Source organism: Solea solea, chromosome 16, assembly GCF_958295425.1.
Source record: "Solea solea chromosome 16, fSolSol10.1, whole genome shotgun sequence".
In the NCBI taxonomy this organism is placed as follows: Eukaryota; Metazoa; Chordata; class Actinopteri; order Pleuronectiformes; family Soleidae; genus Solea; species Solea solea.
The window spans coordinates 6,952,268-6,967,738 of NC_081149.1; the positions used below are offsets into that span (position 1 = coordinate 6,952,268).

Consider the following 15,471-nt stretch of genomic DNA (forward strand, 5'->3'; position numbering starts at 1 on the left):
ACAAGTGATCCTAATCATAACATCTGTCACTTATAATAATATAGAGAGAGCAATAGTTTCTACACCAATGAAGATGTACCCTATAAAAATGTCTATATTTAACCTAAATCTAGACTAAAGCGGTCAAAACACATCACACCATAACAAACTGATCATTTTAATATCATATATGTAGCATATATATATATATATATATACATATATACACACATACATATATATACATATATAAACATATATACACACATACACATATATATACATATATACACGTATATATGTATCTATATTTTTTTTTTTCTAAATGACGTCACTTACAACAGTTACAGGTGCAAAAAAAGAGACGCCGTTGCTTTTGGCAGGATGTGTGTGTGTGTGTGTATGTGTGAGAGAGAGAGAGCGAGAGAGAGAGAGAGCGAGAGAGAGAGAGAGAGAGAGAGAGAGCGCACCGGCTCGTGAGTTGATTCCTCTTTCTCTTTTTCTCTCTCTCTTCCCCACACGTACCTCACCAGTTTAACGCCTCACAATCGCAAACCAGAGGCTACAGGGGAGCCGCGCCGTGCCGTGTCGTGTCGTGTTGTGTCGTGTCGAGCCGTGCTGGAATAAACGACAGGAGGGACATTGTTGCAAACAAATGAGTAACAGTGCATCATTTGTTCGACTCTTCGTGGGGCTCATTCTCACTGTGACAGGTAGGCGGCACTTTATCCGCTGAAATGTCTGTGTGTCGTAGAGCTTATAATATGTCACCATTAATAACGATAATAATATACAGAGAAACGAATATCAACACTAACAATACTGATGATAGACATCAGGGCAAAGATGCGCAGCTAAGTTTTAAGCAGAAGGATCATATAACGATCTACTCTAATGTGAATGAAGTTTTCTTTACCTTTTCTTGTGACTTGTTATTCCCTCAGAATGACACTGTTACACTTTTACTGCTTTTATCATTGACCCAAGAGCCATAACTGCACTAAATGCTGCTGTGCGTGTAGTTTTTACAGTGAATAATTAATAAATAAATAAATAAATATGTAATGTATACATTTCTATTTTATACATTTTGCATTGATATCTTTTGTACTGTGAACATGCACTAAAGATTAATATATTCTGTTGTATTATTTTGTATACTGTTGTTATGGCTGAAAATTATTCACTGCATGTCTTATGAGGAGGTTATATAACAACAGATTTGATGTACCCCCACACTCAGACTGGAGCCGTTAATACTATGACTATTACATTTGCATTAGTTAACGTATGACTGTTATATTATTACCTAGGGAAAACACAGTGAGTGTGTTCAAAACTAAAAATGAGTTTTTGACACACAGGTGTGTAGCAACCGATAATGTAATAACGGCCAATAACCTTTCTTATAGAGAAGTCAGAAAGTCTGCAGTTATAAAAAATGTGAGCTTGCTCTGCCATGTTTGTAGGTGCACATTCCTCCTGTCCTGTTGAGTTGAGCCCCTCCAGAGTCGCGGTGAGATATGGAGACTCTGTGTCAGTGAACTGCAGCACATCAGAGACCCACTCCGATGGGATCGGATGGGAGGCTCCACTAGGTGGCAGAAACTCAGAGAAGGTCAACCATCTGACCTGGACTGTGAAGAACCTCACGCTCTGGGACATCTCACCGTACTGCTTCATAGCCCCATCACAACATTCAACATTCAATATGTGCTTCAAGTCAGCAGAGGTTGTCCTTTATTGTAAGTCTTCTTTACTTGGCACAGATTGAGGTAGGGATGGGTATTGTTAGGACTTTTATTGATACCGATACTTCAAACGGTACTGCCTATCGACACAGATACTTATTGTTACTCTAGCTTCATCCGTTGATCTTATTTAGCTCCATTTATGAAGTCATTTGCGTACATGTTGATATCACATCTAACTAGGAATGTGCTTAGGGGGCCCTATGGATTTGTATAGTCCGCATAAAGCAAGAAACGGCTGTGGTTGGGTTGTGGTTAATAAGAACCGATCAGGAAGTTAAAGTGGTTGACTGTATTATTGTTTCTAAACGTCTCAGTTTTTGCCCATCCGGACCACAGGTCATAAAAAAAGGACATTTTCCACTTTCCTCTGTGAAGTCAATTGGTGAGTGAAATCATAGGGAATAGCCTCCAGGGGGCGATCCTGCTGGCTGCATAAAAAGTGATTAAGCCTTAGTGTGGTACATTGCAAACAAATGCGGACATTATGCCACTCGTGACACCATGTGGACAACCAAAATGGGAATAAAAAAAAAATAATTAAATGACACGACATTAAAACCAATGATCCTATACTAAACAAGACAAGTCTAAAAAATGGCAGACCTGTCTGTGCTAAAAGAGAGAGAAAAAAAGACCTTAAATTCAAAAATCAAATCGTGACACTGACTTATTGTGCATAGGAATTGTAGTTGGAATTCTGAATTCCTGAGTTAATGTTAAAGGAACTCCAACTCAACTCAGACTTCCAACTCAGAAAGTTAACTCTCTGTTCTTTACATCTGATATAAATGGAACGCAGCATTAGCACACGTTCTCAATACCCATTCAGAAATACTCTCTGACCACGTCTTATAACATTTATCCTTTTCCTCCAGCATTCCCAGAAAACATCGACATTCTCACTAATCATTCAGCTGATTCGATGGAAGAAAACAAGGAGTACGGCTTCACATGTGTCATTAAGGATGTAGCGCCGGCTAACAGTGTCACTGTCAGATGGTACAAAGGAGATACACTGACCTCTGAAGAGACTTTTGATGTGCCACAAAAGGGACCAGCGAACCTGTCGTCTGTCTACAAACTTAACTCAACAAGACGAGACAACGGAGTCTCAGTCAGATGTGAGGCACATATGGACCTGGGGCCAGAAGGACCAAAACTGAATGCATCATCACAAGAGATAAAGATCACAGTTTTCTGTAAGTATCTTGTGTAGTAATTTGTGAGTATAATAAGTACTGCTATTATACTATAAGTAAGTTGAATAAGTTTTGTCTCTCAGTTGCTCGTTTTCTGATAAATAAAATTAAAATACTGGGTTGGTGATATTGCATGTTTTTTGTTTCCTTTCTTCTGCAGATGGACCAGACCTTTTTTGCTCTGTTCTCAACACAGTGGAAGGGGACACATTTGACCTTTGTAATGCGACTGGAAACCCAACCCCCACACTCACATGGTGGAAAGATGGACACCCGAAAAACATGAGTGTCCCTTTGAGCAGGGAGGACACAGGACAGCTTGTTGTCAAAGCTATGGGCTTTACATCAGTGACAGAGGAAATCCAGATATCGGTGCAGTGTGAGTGTCACCTTCATTTGCACAGATTCTAACAATTTAATTTAAATTTATTTGTATAGCGCCAAATAACAACATAGATTGTTGCAAGGCACTGTAGTAATAGTAAGGCAAAAACTTTTACAATATTACAGAGAGCAGAGAAACCCAACTGTTCACACAACGAGCAAGCAGTAGGCATCAGTGGAGAGAAAAAACTTTCTTTTAACTGGAAGAAATCTCATTCTGTCTGACAGAATCAGACCATCTGCCTAGACAGGTTGGGGTGAAAGGAAAAATGGGGGACAGAGGAGAGGAAGGGGAGATAAAGGATAAGAGGGAGGGAGAGTTTATACTAGAAAATACTTTTGACGGCCCATGTGGCCGGTAACATTTCAAAATTCCGGCCATGCATATTTAATGCCGAACATACAGTCCAAACATAAATGGCACTAAACATAAACGATCTAATTTTTTTGTCGTTTTCAAAAAGTTCCCGGCATCTTTTCAGGAAATATAAAATATGTCAGGACTGTAAGTTGTGCTGTAAGATTACACCAAAAAACAGAGAAGACGTTGTAAACATTAGCTCTAATAACAGAAACAGAAACAGAATGAACAGAAGTTCGTCATCAAGCTGATGTGCGCATTACCCGGAGCTGTCACATGACCACATGATGACACAAAACTACAAGATAAAATAAAAAAAATAAATTTTAAAGAAATTATATTATTGTTAGATTTGCTTGTTAGCATATCTGATAGATATCTGAATATTTAATACTTATTCATTGATTAAATTATTTGGCTTTTTTTTTAATCCACTGGACATTATGGCCAAATTCATGTGACACCGACCAAAAGCCGGCAAACGTAAACCCTCGAGGGAGGTGAGGTAGAGCCAGAAGAGAGAGACCAGGAGCAGATATATTACAGTTGTATACGTGCACTTATACAATTTAATAATACGCAAACCAATTCCTGCTGGATTTTAGAGGTTGTTGTGTCCTTGAATCTACTTTGAGATCTTAGATGACTCATTTTGTATGTACTAAGTTGCATACAAGTGCTGTATGATTCTTTCCATGCTCCGCCGCAATTGGACATACCATTAATGCTAATGAGTTGCTGCTCAAACATAAAGCCTCATTCTGGAAATTCCCTCATCACCGTCACCATCTTCTTCCAAACAAAGCAGAGGATAGGCTGATGTGAAATAATCATCATTTTGGGTTAGCACTGCAGATATAGTTGACAGTGTGAGTCCAAATTTAAAATCATCATGCTGTATGTTTGTTTGTTTTTCTTGCAGATGGACCAGAGTTAACTTGTCCCGTCACTTACACTGCAATCGAGAACACTTTTGACAAACCGAACTGCACTGCTGTTGGCTTTCCTATTCCGATAATGCAGTGGTTCAAAGATGGAGAGGAGGTGGTACTTCCACCGACCCTGACAAGAAATGACGCTGGGCAGTACACGGTCATCGCTAGTTCCTCTTCACTTGTCAACGCCACAGTGGATATTATCATCCAATGTAAGTTATATCCATGGAAATCTATTACTATTATATTTTTCATTCAGCATATTACACTAGCTCATTTGCGTTTTCTCTGGTTTGATTAGACGCACCGTCACAGATACTTGAGCTCGAAGACTCTGAAGTGGAGATTGGCTTAAATGTGTCGCTAAAATGCTCTTCCATGGGAAACCCACGATCAAATTACACCTGGATTTATTTCGAGGTGGCCAATGTGATGGAGGAAAATGTTGACGGGGTGTCCCTCCTGCACATCCACAATGCTACCGCAAGCAACATGGGCGACTACATATGTAAGGCGTGGAATGAGAGAGGAGCTGTGACTAAAACAGTCAAAGTCACAGTAAAAGGTAAAGTCAAAATATAATCAGTTTCACCACCTTATCAGAATTGGTTGTATGTTATGATTATGTATCACTAGACTTAATTGTGTACTTTTACTCCACTACATTTTCCCTAACTGTCTTTGTTACTCGTTACTACTATATAAAATCAGAAGAAGAAGAGTTGATAGTGGTCGTTATATAGTGCTTTTCTAGTCTTGAGCTGCTTTACACTACAGTTTTGCCATTCACTCATTCACATGCTGCAAAATGGGGTTGTGTGTCTTGCTCAGTGAAACATAGAGACTAGCAGAGCGAGGAATTGAACCCACAATATTCCAGTCGAGAGCTACGATGGATTTTTTTTGGTTTTTAAATACTTGTACTTCTAAAACTTGATTACTTTTGATGCTTAGACTTTTACTTAAGTAACTTCAACTTCTACCAAAGTCATTTTTCTGCTTTTCTGTACTTTTACTCAAGTATCCCTTTAAGGTACCTTTTACAAGACTTGATAGTTAATCATGTTTGCTAGTTTAGTTTAGCAGTTGGCTATAAATTAGTTGTTGAATCTCTTTTTCTTATTATTCCAACATTACAATAACATTTTTATCAAGGAAAGACTCTTCATTCTACACACCTGGCCTCGAAAACGTGTTTTTTCCTCTTTAATTTGGTGCTTTTGGCTGGACGGGCTTTGTGTTGGAGACTTGCCCCCATTCCTCCCACCGGTTTCTTCTCCGGTCCGGTGGGTGACGTAACGCCGGGGGCGGGGTCGGCGCGTGCAGCCATAACAGAACTTTTAGCTTTGCCCTAAAAGTGAACTAACGGAGCAGCAGCAGCGCTGGAGTGTAACGGGACCAACTGTCTCGACAGTCGAGGAGAATACAGCAAATAAACCCGCTTTAAAAACAATGTTTTTTCCAATGAGGGACATAAAATGTGTTCGCGTGGCTGCGGTCGTTTTGACGTTGAAGCTGCTGTCGCTGTCGAGTAAGTTGTGTCTGCGGGTTTTTATGTGTGTGTGTGTGTGTACTTAAATTTAAAATGGCTCCATTAGGTTATTATAGTGTGTTTTTATGGAGGCTGTGTGAACAATGTGGTGTTAAAAATAACACGGATGGGAAAACTGGGAAGTCCAAACTACATGAGTCACATTCATATTGTGGCACAAAATAAGGTTTCAATGGAAGTAATTGTATTAACAGAAGTGGAAAATCGTGACTGTTTTGGGACTGTTGTGCTGAATATTAGTCCTCATTGTGATTTCTTTGTGGGGAATCTACTGTTTAAAGACTTATCCTGAAACATGAAGAAAACATGTTTGGGAAGGAGTTTTGTGTGCAATAATGCAGATTAATGAGTTATAAATCTGCCACTGAACTGTTTTAAGTATTTAAAATAACTGTTTTGTTTGCTCTATGTTATGGCTGAGTGATAAAACAAGCAAATCACACTTTAACAGTTTTTTTGTCATTCTATTTCTATACCAATATATAAAAATGTAATTTAAAAAAAACATGAGTTAATATTTTGTGATATCAATATTGAAGTAGAAATCAAAACACAGTAGTTGTATCTGCCAAATCGTACATCCCCTCTCTCTCTCTCCATATATACATACATATGTATATGTATATATATATATATATCAAAGAAATCAGAAAAAAATTGCAATATCTTGGGTTTGTTGGCGACACAGGACATTCCCGAAAGACGATATTTTATAGTTTCCGGAAATGGCACTCACCCAAACAAATTGATTCATCAAGAAAATGATCATTCATTGCAGCCATGTAATACATATTTGTGGAAATTAGTTTGGTTTCAAATGTGACGCATTTTATCACAGTGACTTTCAGCACAAAGAATGTCCGGCAGAGCAAGTGCAGTTTCCTCTGGGAGGGGTATATCCTTCCTGAGTTTTTCTTTTTCTCCCTGCCATTACCTCCTCAGCCACAGCTTTTGTTCTACACTCGCAAGGCCTTCTTTCAACACTTTTTGACCACAGCACCGTTGTGTTGTTGGCATAATGCATATGGTGTGTGGTGAAAACATATTTGGAATAACATTTTATCACTCTGTGCTCCACAGGTGCCGGGCAAGAATGTCCCATTGAAATAACTCCACAAAGGATGGTAATACCTTACAAAGGAAGGAGCGAGACTGCAGTGTGCAAACCGACGCCCATTGGTGCCAATAATGGCGCAGACATAAAGTGGCAGGACGTGCGGGGCCAAATATTTGCTAAAGAATGGCGTGCTGACACCAATGTTGACTGGGACCCAAGGCCCGCCTGTACTGCAAAATTTCGGGGATTACCACCTTGCAAAAAAGATTTAAGCTTCACTCTCTACAGTATGTATTTATAGTTTCTTGTTGTTCTTTCGCTGTTATTGATATTTAAAAAGGATTGTTGTTGAGTGTGGTTATATGAGGTAGCCTGAGGCTGGTTGCCAACACATTTTTAACCTAGTAAAGTCTTCCTCCTGAAATCTTCACCTGCCACTTTATCTCACTGATAGCCTGCTTTATATGACTGGAAACCCAGTTTGTAAACCACTCACTCTCACCTACCAAAGTCCGTACAAAAAGCAAGCGTTTTAAGCTCACAGGGACACAGGAGCTGGTGGTCTACTGCTGCTTCATTTGTTACGCTTGTGTCACTAAAATAAACTGAAATGACTGATTTCAAACAGCTAAATCACAAAATAACACTTTTGAACTTGCATGTGGAGGCAGCAGTGATTAAAAAAACCTTTATGCGCCATGATGTAAAATATCAGATTTTGTCTGTGGAGTTGTGAGCACTTTGCAAAGTGAAACAAACTTTAGTTTCTTGTCAGAAAAGGCTGTTTAACAAGGAGAAAACTAGTTCTTGAACCGGTATAGATTTTGTTAAGTGGCTAAAATGAGTTTTTCCTTGTGTCTAAAACATCCCTGTCTCAGACTGGTTCATGTGTCAATGCCTCATGCAACCACTTTCCCTTTAATTCCTGATTTAATCCTTTTTTTTCTTCTTCTTTTTTTAATGATCTTTGTAGAAACCCCAGACAGCGTCTCCATCCTTCCTGTGCATAACTTGAGCTCACTGGTTGAGGGCGAGGAGCTCCAGCTGCGGTGTGACGTAATCAGAGTTGCTCCTGCACAGAATGTCACTGTGCGCTGGTATCATGGGAACGACACCGTGGAACCTCTTATCAAAGGTAGCATATTCCATGATGTGCCTTTTCTTGAGACGTCGAGGAAATCTTTCAGCAACTATGAAAGAAAGTGGAGTGAAATAATCATCTAGTGTAGGTGATCGTGTAACGATCATCATCTGATCGTTAATCCTGATTATTATGTCTTTGCATTTGTCTACACCTTGATTGTTTGTTATGGTGATTACTGTTGGACTCACAGGGTACCTCACGATGCGCGATACATGGCTCACGATACCATGAAAGTAGCCCGTACAAAGACCTGTTCTCCTACCAATCGGACTCGTATCTTTATGATAAATAATATTTAATAATGCTTAAGTCTTTAATTTGTCCTACAGGTTCAATGCGGCTGATGGACTGTGTCCCAAAGAACGGCACAAACTGCGACATTGGCGAGCTCAGACATCCGCTCAGCGTGTCGTCAACCATCAGCGTGAGGCTGGACAGAAAGCACAACAGAGCAGAGTTCAGATGTGAGGCTCTCCTGGACCTGGGACATAACGGATTGAAGCTCTCTCCAGAAGTGTCCAATCCTGTCAACGTCACTGTCCACTGTGAGATCACATTTACGTCACCCTCTCCACTTCGTTACTAGAACAATGGACAGGAAATTAGAAAAACAACATAATCACTGGCGGCAGGTTTAAAGTCCGCTGTGTGACATTTTTTGGCCGCAGAGCTGCAGTTAGTGATTGTTTTCAGTATGGATTAATCTGTCAACTAACAGATAAGTTGTTTGGTCCAGAAAATGTTGATCAGTGAAACTATGATGTTCCTCAAATGTCTTGCTTTGTTTGCTTTTTGAATTTTAATGATTTCTTTGTTACATGGAGCAAAGAAACAAGAAAATATCCACATTTAAGAGTCTTCAGTTTTCTCTTGGGATGTCTGTGCTTCTCAAAGGAGATTGACAATACACTGTAAATACACTCTTAAATGAGATATCTACTTTTTATGATCTGTAAAAACATGATCTAAAAATACAGTTGTTACCTTTCATTTATGGTCATAACCTGGTTTATTTTTTTGGCTTTTTAATGTTAAACGAAATAGGGCTGAAACAATTACTCAAATAATCTATTATTGATCGAAATTCATTGTCAACTGTTTGAATCACCGATTAATCAGTTTTAGTGTTTTTTTGTTGTTTTTTTATTGAAACAAGTTTCCTAACTTTTCAGCTTCTTAAATGTGAATATTTTATGGTTTCTTTGCTCCAAGAAATCATTAAAAACTGAAGCATTTTGGTTTGTAGACAAAACATCATAATTTCAATTAAACAGTCGATTCTATGTTTAATTGATAATATTTTGTGTATTTCACAAATCCATAAAATGTTATATGATGATTTTCAATGCAACAGCCTTTAAAACCAGGAAAAGTCATCACAGATTCCTTATCACGATATAATATAGTGCAATATATACTGTCATATGATATGGCAAAAATCGTACCTGCACACTCTACTGGATTATATGGTGTCATACTTCAAATGGTCTATGATACTGCAGCATGCAAGGTCCATGACAGCTATTATCGAATTATGAATAAGAGAGTAGCAGCCGTACTCCCCGCTCACAGGTTGTAAAAACTTTGACCTCACACTGTTTACACACTGTTTGTCTCTGTGTCTCAACAGATAAGCCCGTCATCAACACCACAAAGCTTCCAAACACAGTGCCAGTGATCACGGGTTATCACGAGGAGCTGGTGTGTGAAGCCGAGGGTCACCCTCCTCCAAAGATCCAGTGGCTCTACAGCCCGGACAAAGCGCCTCGCATGTCCAACGGCATGCTTCTCGTGACTGAGGCAGGCTTTTACACCTGCAACGCCACCAACGAGGTCGACTCCGCCTTCCACGTGGTCGAAGTGATTCTAAAGGGTAACAATTAAAACTCTTTCAAGAGAAACTCACTCACACACAAGTGCAATCTCAGCAGGAACATATTGCATTAGAATGAAATGTATTACCATTATTTTGAATGACAGGACTTGTGTCAGAGCTGTTTGATAAAGAGATGGTGGCAACAAGAAGACATAAACTTAAGTGGAATTATTTCCTATTATTAATCTCAACAATGTGTCACAACTAGGGGTGGGTCAAAATATTTATATATTATGTGTATATACATACAGTATATATATACAGTATGTATAATATAAGAGGATGTTTACAGCACTTTTAACTTTTCACGTTTTGTTTTCTTCAGTTAGACTGAAATGGTGATGTATCGCTATATGATTGTCCTGCAATATAACCACGTATCGTACAATGAGGTAGTGATTCCCACCCCTAATCACAACAGTAACAAATGAGTCCTCTATATAAGCCTCTATCTGCCTGTCTCACCACTGATTATAGAGTAGGTGGGGTAGACAACCTACAGTATGTTTATTGCTCAATAATTCCACAATAACCTTCAGCATAAATAAAATTAAGCTATCCGAGGGTCTGTTCAAGCGAGAAGTCCTGTATTGTTTCGACTTTTCATCCACGCGGGACCGTCTTGGGACCCCAAAATACTATTCTTGGAAAAGGGGACTTGTGTTTGAAAACTTGTGTTTTCGTGTATACGACCAATATGCAACTTTGGTGAAATGATGATGTCATAGAACCACCTCTCTCTTCATCTCTGAGAGATGAAGACATTGCCTCGACTCATTTGCCATGTATGAAGCGCATGCGTCTATCGATTCTCATCTGAGGGTATTTACAAACTGGAGACTCGACATTCAAGTATTTTTTATTTTATTATATTTCATTCTTGTGATTGTTATAAGATAAGATCACCGCATTCCAGTTGAGAAATCGGGTGGGGGGGGTGGGGGATGCGAACATACACTATATGGCCAAAACTATTTGGATACCATTACACCACTGTAGGGACTGTAGTAACGTATTCAAATACTTATACAGTACTTTAATATGGATTTGACCCCCCTTTTGCAGCACTAACACACTTCCACACTTCTTCTTGGAAGAATTTCCTCAAGTGTTTTCTGTGTGAATTTTTCATTCAGCAGAGCATTAATGAGGTCAGGCACTGATGTTGGGCGAGAAGGCCTGGCTTACAAACTCCTGTTCATCCCAAAGGTGCTCGATGGGGTTGAGGTCAGGTCTCTGTTCAGGCCTGTCAAGTTCTTCCACACAAAACTCAAAGTCAAATGTCTTTATAGTCCATGCTGGAATAGAAAAGTTTCTTCCTCAAACTGTTGCCACAATGTCTCGGTATGTTGAAGTGTTAAAATTGTCATTCATTGCAGATAAGTTTGAGTGAAACATCTGAATTCAATGCTTAACAGGTGTGGCCAAATATTTAAGTCCATATAGTGTATTTTGCTCGCCATTGTTAGCAATACTAGTCAATAACAACGCTCTATGTGGTATTTTACACAAACAGCTTAGCAACATGTCTACGGTTAAAAATGGAACAGCAGCACTATTGTGTACGATCTGTGAAAGAAATGCGACGGAAGTGCTAATCACGGTAAAAGTAGCTGTGTTTATATGCTGGCAACCATCTTGGAATCAAATGTTGGGATCGGTGAAGTCGCTCCAAGTTGGAAATCCCGATTTCGTGGCATTCGCTATTATCTTGGATATTCGGAGTTCCGACTGCAAGTGGAATGCATGAGTATGATACTGTTTTAGCACTACTTGGCTCTACTCAATTTGGTATCAGTCATGTTGTTTTCCATTAATTCAAATGACCTCCTCAACGTGGTTGGGGTCTTCATAGCATGGTTCCGTAAAAACTGCTGTGATGATGTTTTATACGTGACACAAACACACAAACTCGTGACGGTCAAAGCAGTGGTTTTCAGTCTAACTGAATCATTGGAATTCATTAAAAAGATTTGTAAAGAGGATCGTTCCTGCATGACTGGAGCGCAGACTCCGTCTGACATAGTTACTGAACTGAAATGCGACTGAACGGGTTGTGATTTTGGCTCACGATCGCTGGCTTTCAGCAGATCTGTCGCAAAATACACCAGACTCCTCTGTAAAATATTAAGATTTTTAGAAAGGTCCTTGCTAAATGTTAGACATTAACACGTTTTTGAAGCTTTAGTACACTGTTTTTGTAACATTTTTGACGCCATACCACACTGTTTTTGACACCTTATTCTACTGCCATGTTTGGGCATTTTTGGCACCTTAGTACACTTCTTTATGTGACTTTGTGAAGTCTTTTTAACTGATCTACAGTTCAGCATTGTTCGCTTTGATTCCTGTGTCGGACGTTGCGCTCATGACTCTTCCAGTGACGACACTCTCTGACCAATCAGTGGCCGCCAGTCTGTTCACGTTTTAGTATCGGCTCAGGTTGCTTGGAACCTCGCTAGAGCAGGTACTAAAGAAAAGCACCAGCAGGTACCAGGAACTGTCTCTCATTGGAAGACAAAAAATTCGAGTTAAGTCGAGCTGAGCCGTGCTAGAACTGTATAATGGAAAATTGCCATAAGTTAACAAAATATGTGCTGCATGAGCTTGATATTTACAGTATGCCCTTGCATGCTTAGAGGAAAACTTTTGCATGTTAGGAACAGAGAGCAGTTTTTTTCCCCCCACATTAATATGTTTGTTATTTGCTGTCATCACAGTGGACCACCTGCCGCTCATAGCTGGATTCGTGGCCATCGCAGTCATCGCCATCTCCATCATCTTCGTCTTCATTTTCTCCATCTACTACAAGAACACCAGGATGCGGCACTACAACCTTAAAAACCCCAAACTCAGCACACACAATGGTAACGTGGCTCACAATGGCTGGGACACACAGTTACCTATGACGAAACTGTCTTAGCGGTTGACCATGTCCACAGAGCGGACCGCTGACCGCTGTGAATGAGCCGCATCACTCTCTCTCTCTCTCTCTCTCTCTCTCTCTCTCTCTCTCTCTCTCTCTCTCTCTCTCTCTCTCTCTCTCTCTCTCTCTCTCTCTCTCTCTCTGCCGCCACCATCAGTCGTGTCAGAGTAACAGCAGGCTCTCACCGGACTGTCTGGAAAATGCTGTTATCCTCATGTTTATTTCCCTATCTTACTGTCACTGAATGATTTAAGCAGCCGTGGCTTTGAGATGTACATTTTATGATTTTTACTACTGGATTCTACCTGTCTTCACTGGAAAGAGAAAAAAAAGAGTGGACTAAAGATATGTTTTCTCTGGTTTGTCAGAGACCCTGCCTGGACATATGTTCACATACACAAACTGACGTGATTATGAATGTGTTTTTATTTATTTTTAGTCCTGCCCCTTTTATATTTACTCAACCCCAGATTCCTAAAGCTGTTTTCAGACATGAACTCTGTCCTTAAAGGTCCAGTTTGTAAAATTTTGGTCCAATTATTTTAATTTGGCAGTAATTATTGTACTTAATTTTCTGTAAGCATACAATCGCCTGATTATATGTATTCGTACATAGGTTCTGAAACTTTTTATACCACCCTAGAAAATATTGATCTTTGGAAATCACACCATTATTGACAACGTCAAACAGGGTTCCCACAGGTCCTTGAAATCCTTGGAAAGTTTTTTGAAAATCACCCTAAATAGACACGGGTCATTGAAAGTGCTTGAACTTTGTGCAAGAAAGAAGTGAAGTTGATATTTAGGTAAATGTGACCCTTGTTTGTTAACGCCCCGCCTACTGTTTCATGCCCTGCATTGCTTGATGTACGTAGACGCAGAACAAACGTGGAGTTGTGATTACTAGAGGTGTTGTGGACACTGTCCACTGTCTCTGTCCTTGACCTGAGATCCTGTTCATAACAATGAGCGAGTAACGTTAAGCAGGAGAGAGCAAAATTCCAAGATCTCTGTCTCACCAAAGGAAATTACAAAGATTGACTTTGACCAACATCACTTGTCCAGATGCAGAGCGTGATGCAAATCAATAAAAGTGGATGCCAAGTTGCCCTCCCATCTTAAGCTGCGTCTTAAGCACATCCGGTCCTTGAATTTGAGGGAATTGGTCCTGGAAATTCCTTGGAAAAATCCCTGAATTTGATGTCAACCAAGATGTGGGGACCCTGGTTAAAATACAGTGGTGTAACTAGGTCGAGCAAAGTCAACTGCGGACACTTCAAAGGAGGCACATTTATACCCGATGAGATCATTTGTTCTCTCATCATCATCCTCCTCTTCCTCACATATGCTTCACACGCCGGTTTAGTCAGATTACATACTCTAGTATGTACAGTATACTAGGGTATCGGTATTTCTGATTTCCCTCCAAGTACCACCAGAGGAAGCTCGCGTACCACTGGTGGTACACGTACCACAGTTTGAGAACCATGGCTCTAGCACATTCGGAAGGGGAGGGTGAGGTGGGGTGAGGGGATTTTCGGGCCGCAACATGCAACTTCACCAATATGTGTTGACACTGTATCTTTTTACTGTTTGAAGTTCACGCATGATGAATTGTGTGAGTCAGATGCAGTGACACATTTTTTCCAGTTTTACCACCACATTGACTCATTTGATGACGAGAGGAAAAGTCCTCTATTTCTTCAGAAGCACATTCAGTTAACAGTACTGCAACAGTATGGTCGATTATTTGTAATTTGGAGGTCATATTTTGATAAAAAAAATCATCATTTTCTGTCCCTCTGTTATTACCAAGCTATTACTTAGTGATTACCATAGAAATAACAAGATAGACAGACAGACTTGTAAACGGTAAAATATGAGAGAAAATGTCATTTTGATAATCAACAGTTAAAACTGGTTTTCTGATTTATTTTCAGCTTCTTAAACGTGAATATTTACTGGTTTCTTTGCTCCATGTAACATAGAAATCATTAAAAGTGAATATTATAGCCATAACGCTGCTGCTGCTGCCGCTGCTGCTGCTGCTGTGGTTTTCAGTCACATGAATAACAGGAAGTTCTCTGCTCAACTCTTGACCCCCCACACAAGCACACAAGATCTGAAGGTGTGATACTGAAGGTGTGATACTGAACGTGTGAACATCCGCTTTTGCTTCTTCATTGAGTGTGAATTGTTCCTTGTTCCTCTCACTATTATCTGTTTGTCACTTTTGTCAGTGTCAGGCTCCGGCCTTTGCGGGTGGGGATTTGGGGGACTGTCTTGTTTCACAATTGTATGCTT

The 15,471-nt window shown here is 39.8% G+C and overlaps 1 protein-coding gene across 1 annotated transcript in view; it reads left to right on the forward strand.

Moving 5' to 3' along the window:
* Positions 1-463: 463 nt before the first annotated feature.
* Positions 464-15,471, forward strand: part of LOC131475237 (hemicentin-1-like) — a 32,802-nt gene continuing 17,794 nt past the window's right edge. The window contains exons 1-11 of the mRNA XM_058653212.1: positions 464-692; positions 1,449-1,724; positions 2,609-2,932; positions 3,093-3,311; positions 4,600-4,824; positions 4,914-5,177; positions 7,245-7,508; positions 8,195-8,356; positions 8,695-8,910; positions 9,996-10,238; positions 12,962-13,157. Coding sequence (XP_058509195.1) covers positions 635-692; positions 1,449-1,724; positions 2,609-2,932; positions 3,093-3,311; positions 4,600-4,824; positions 4,914-5,177; positions 7,245-7,508; positions 8,195-8,356; positions 8,695-8,910; positions 9,996-10,238; positions 12,962-13,157 — 2,447 coding nt within the window. The 5' untranslated portion in view covers positions 464-634. The remainder of the gene's footprint in view (positions 693-1,448; positions 1,725-2,608; positions 2,933-3,092; positions 3,312-4,599; positions 4,825-4,913; positions 5,178-7,244; positions 7,509-8,194; positions 8,357-8,694; positions 8,911-9,995; positions 10,239-12,961; positions 13,158-15,471) is intronic.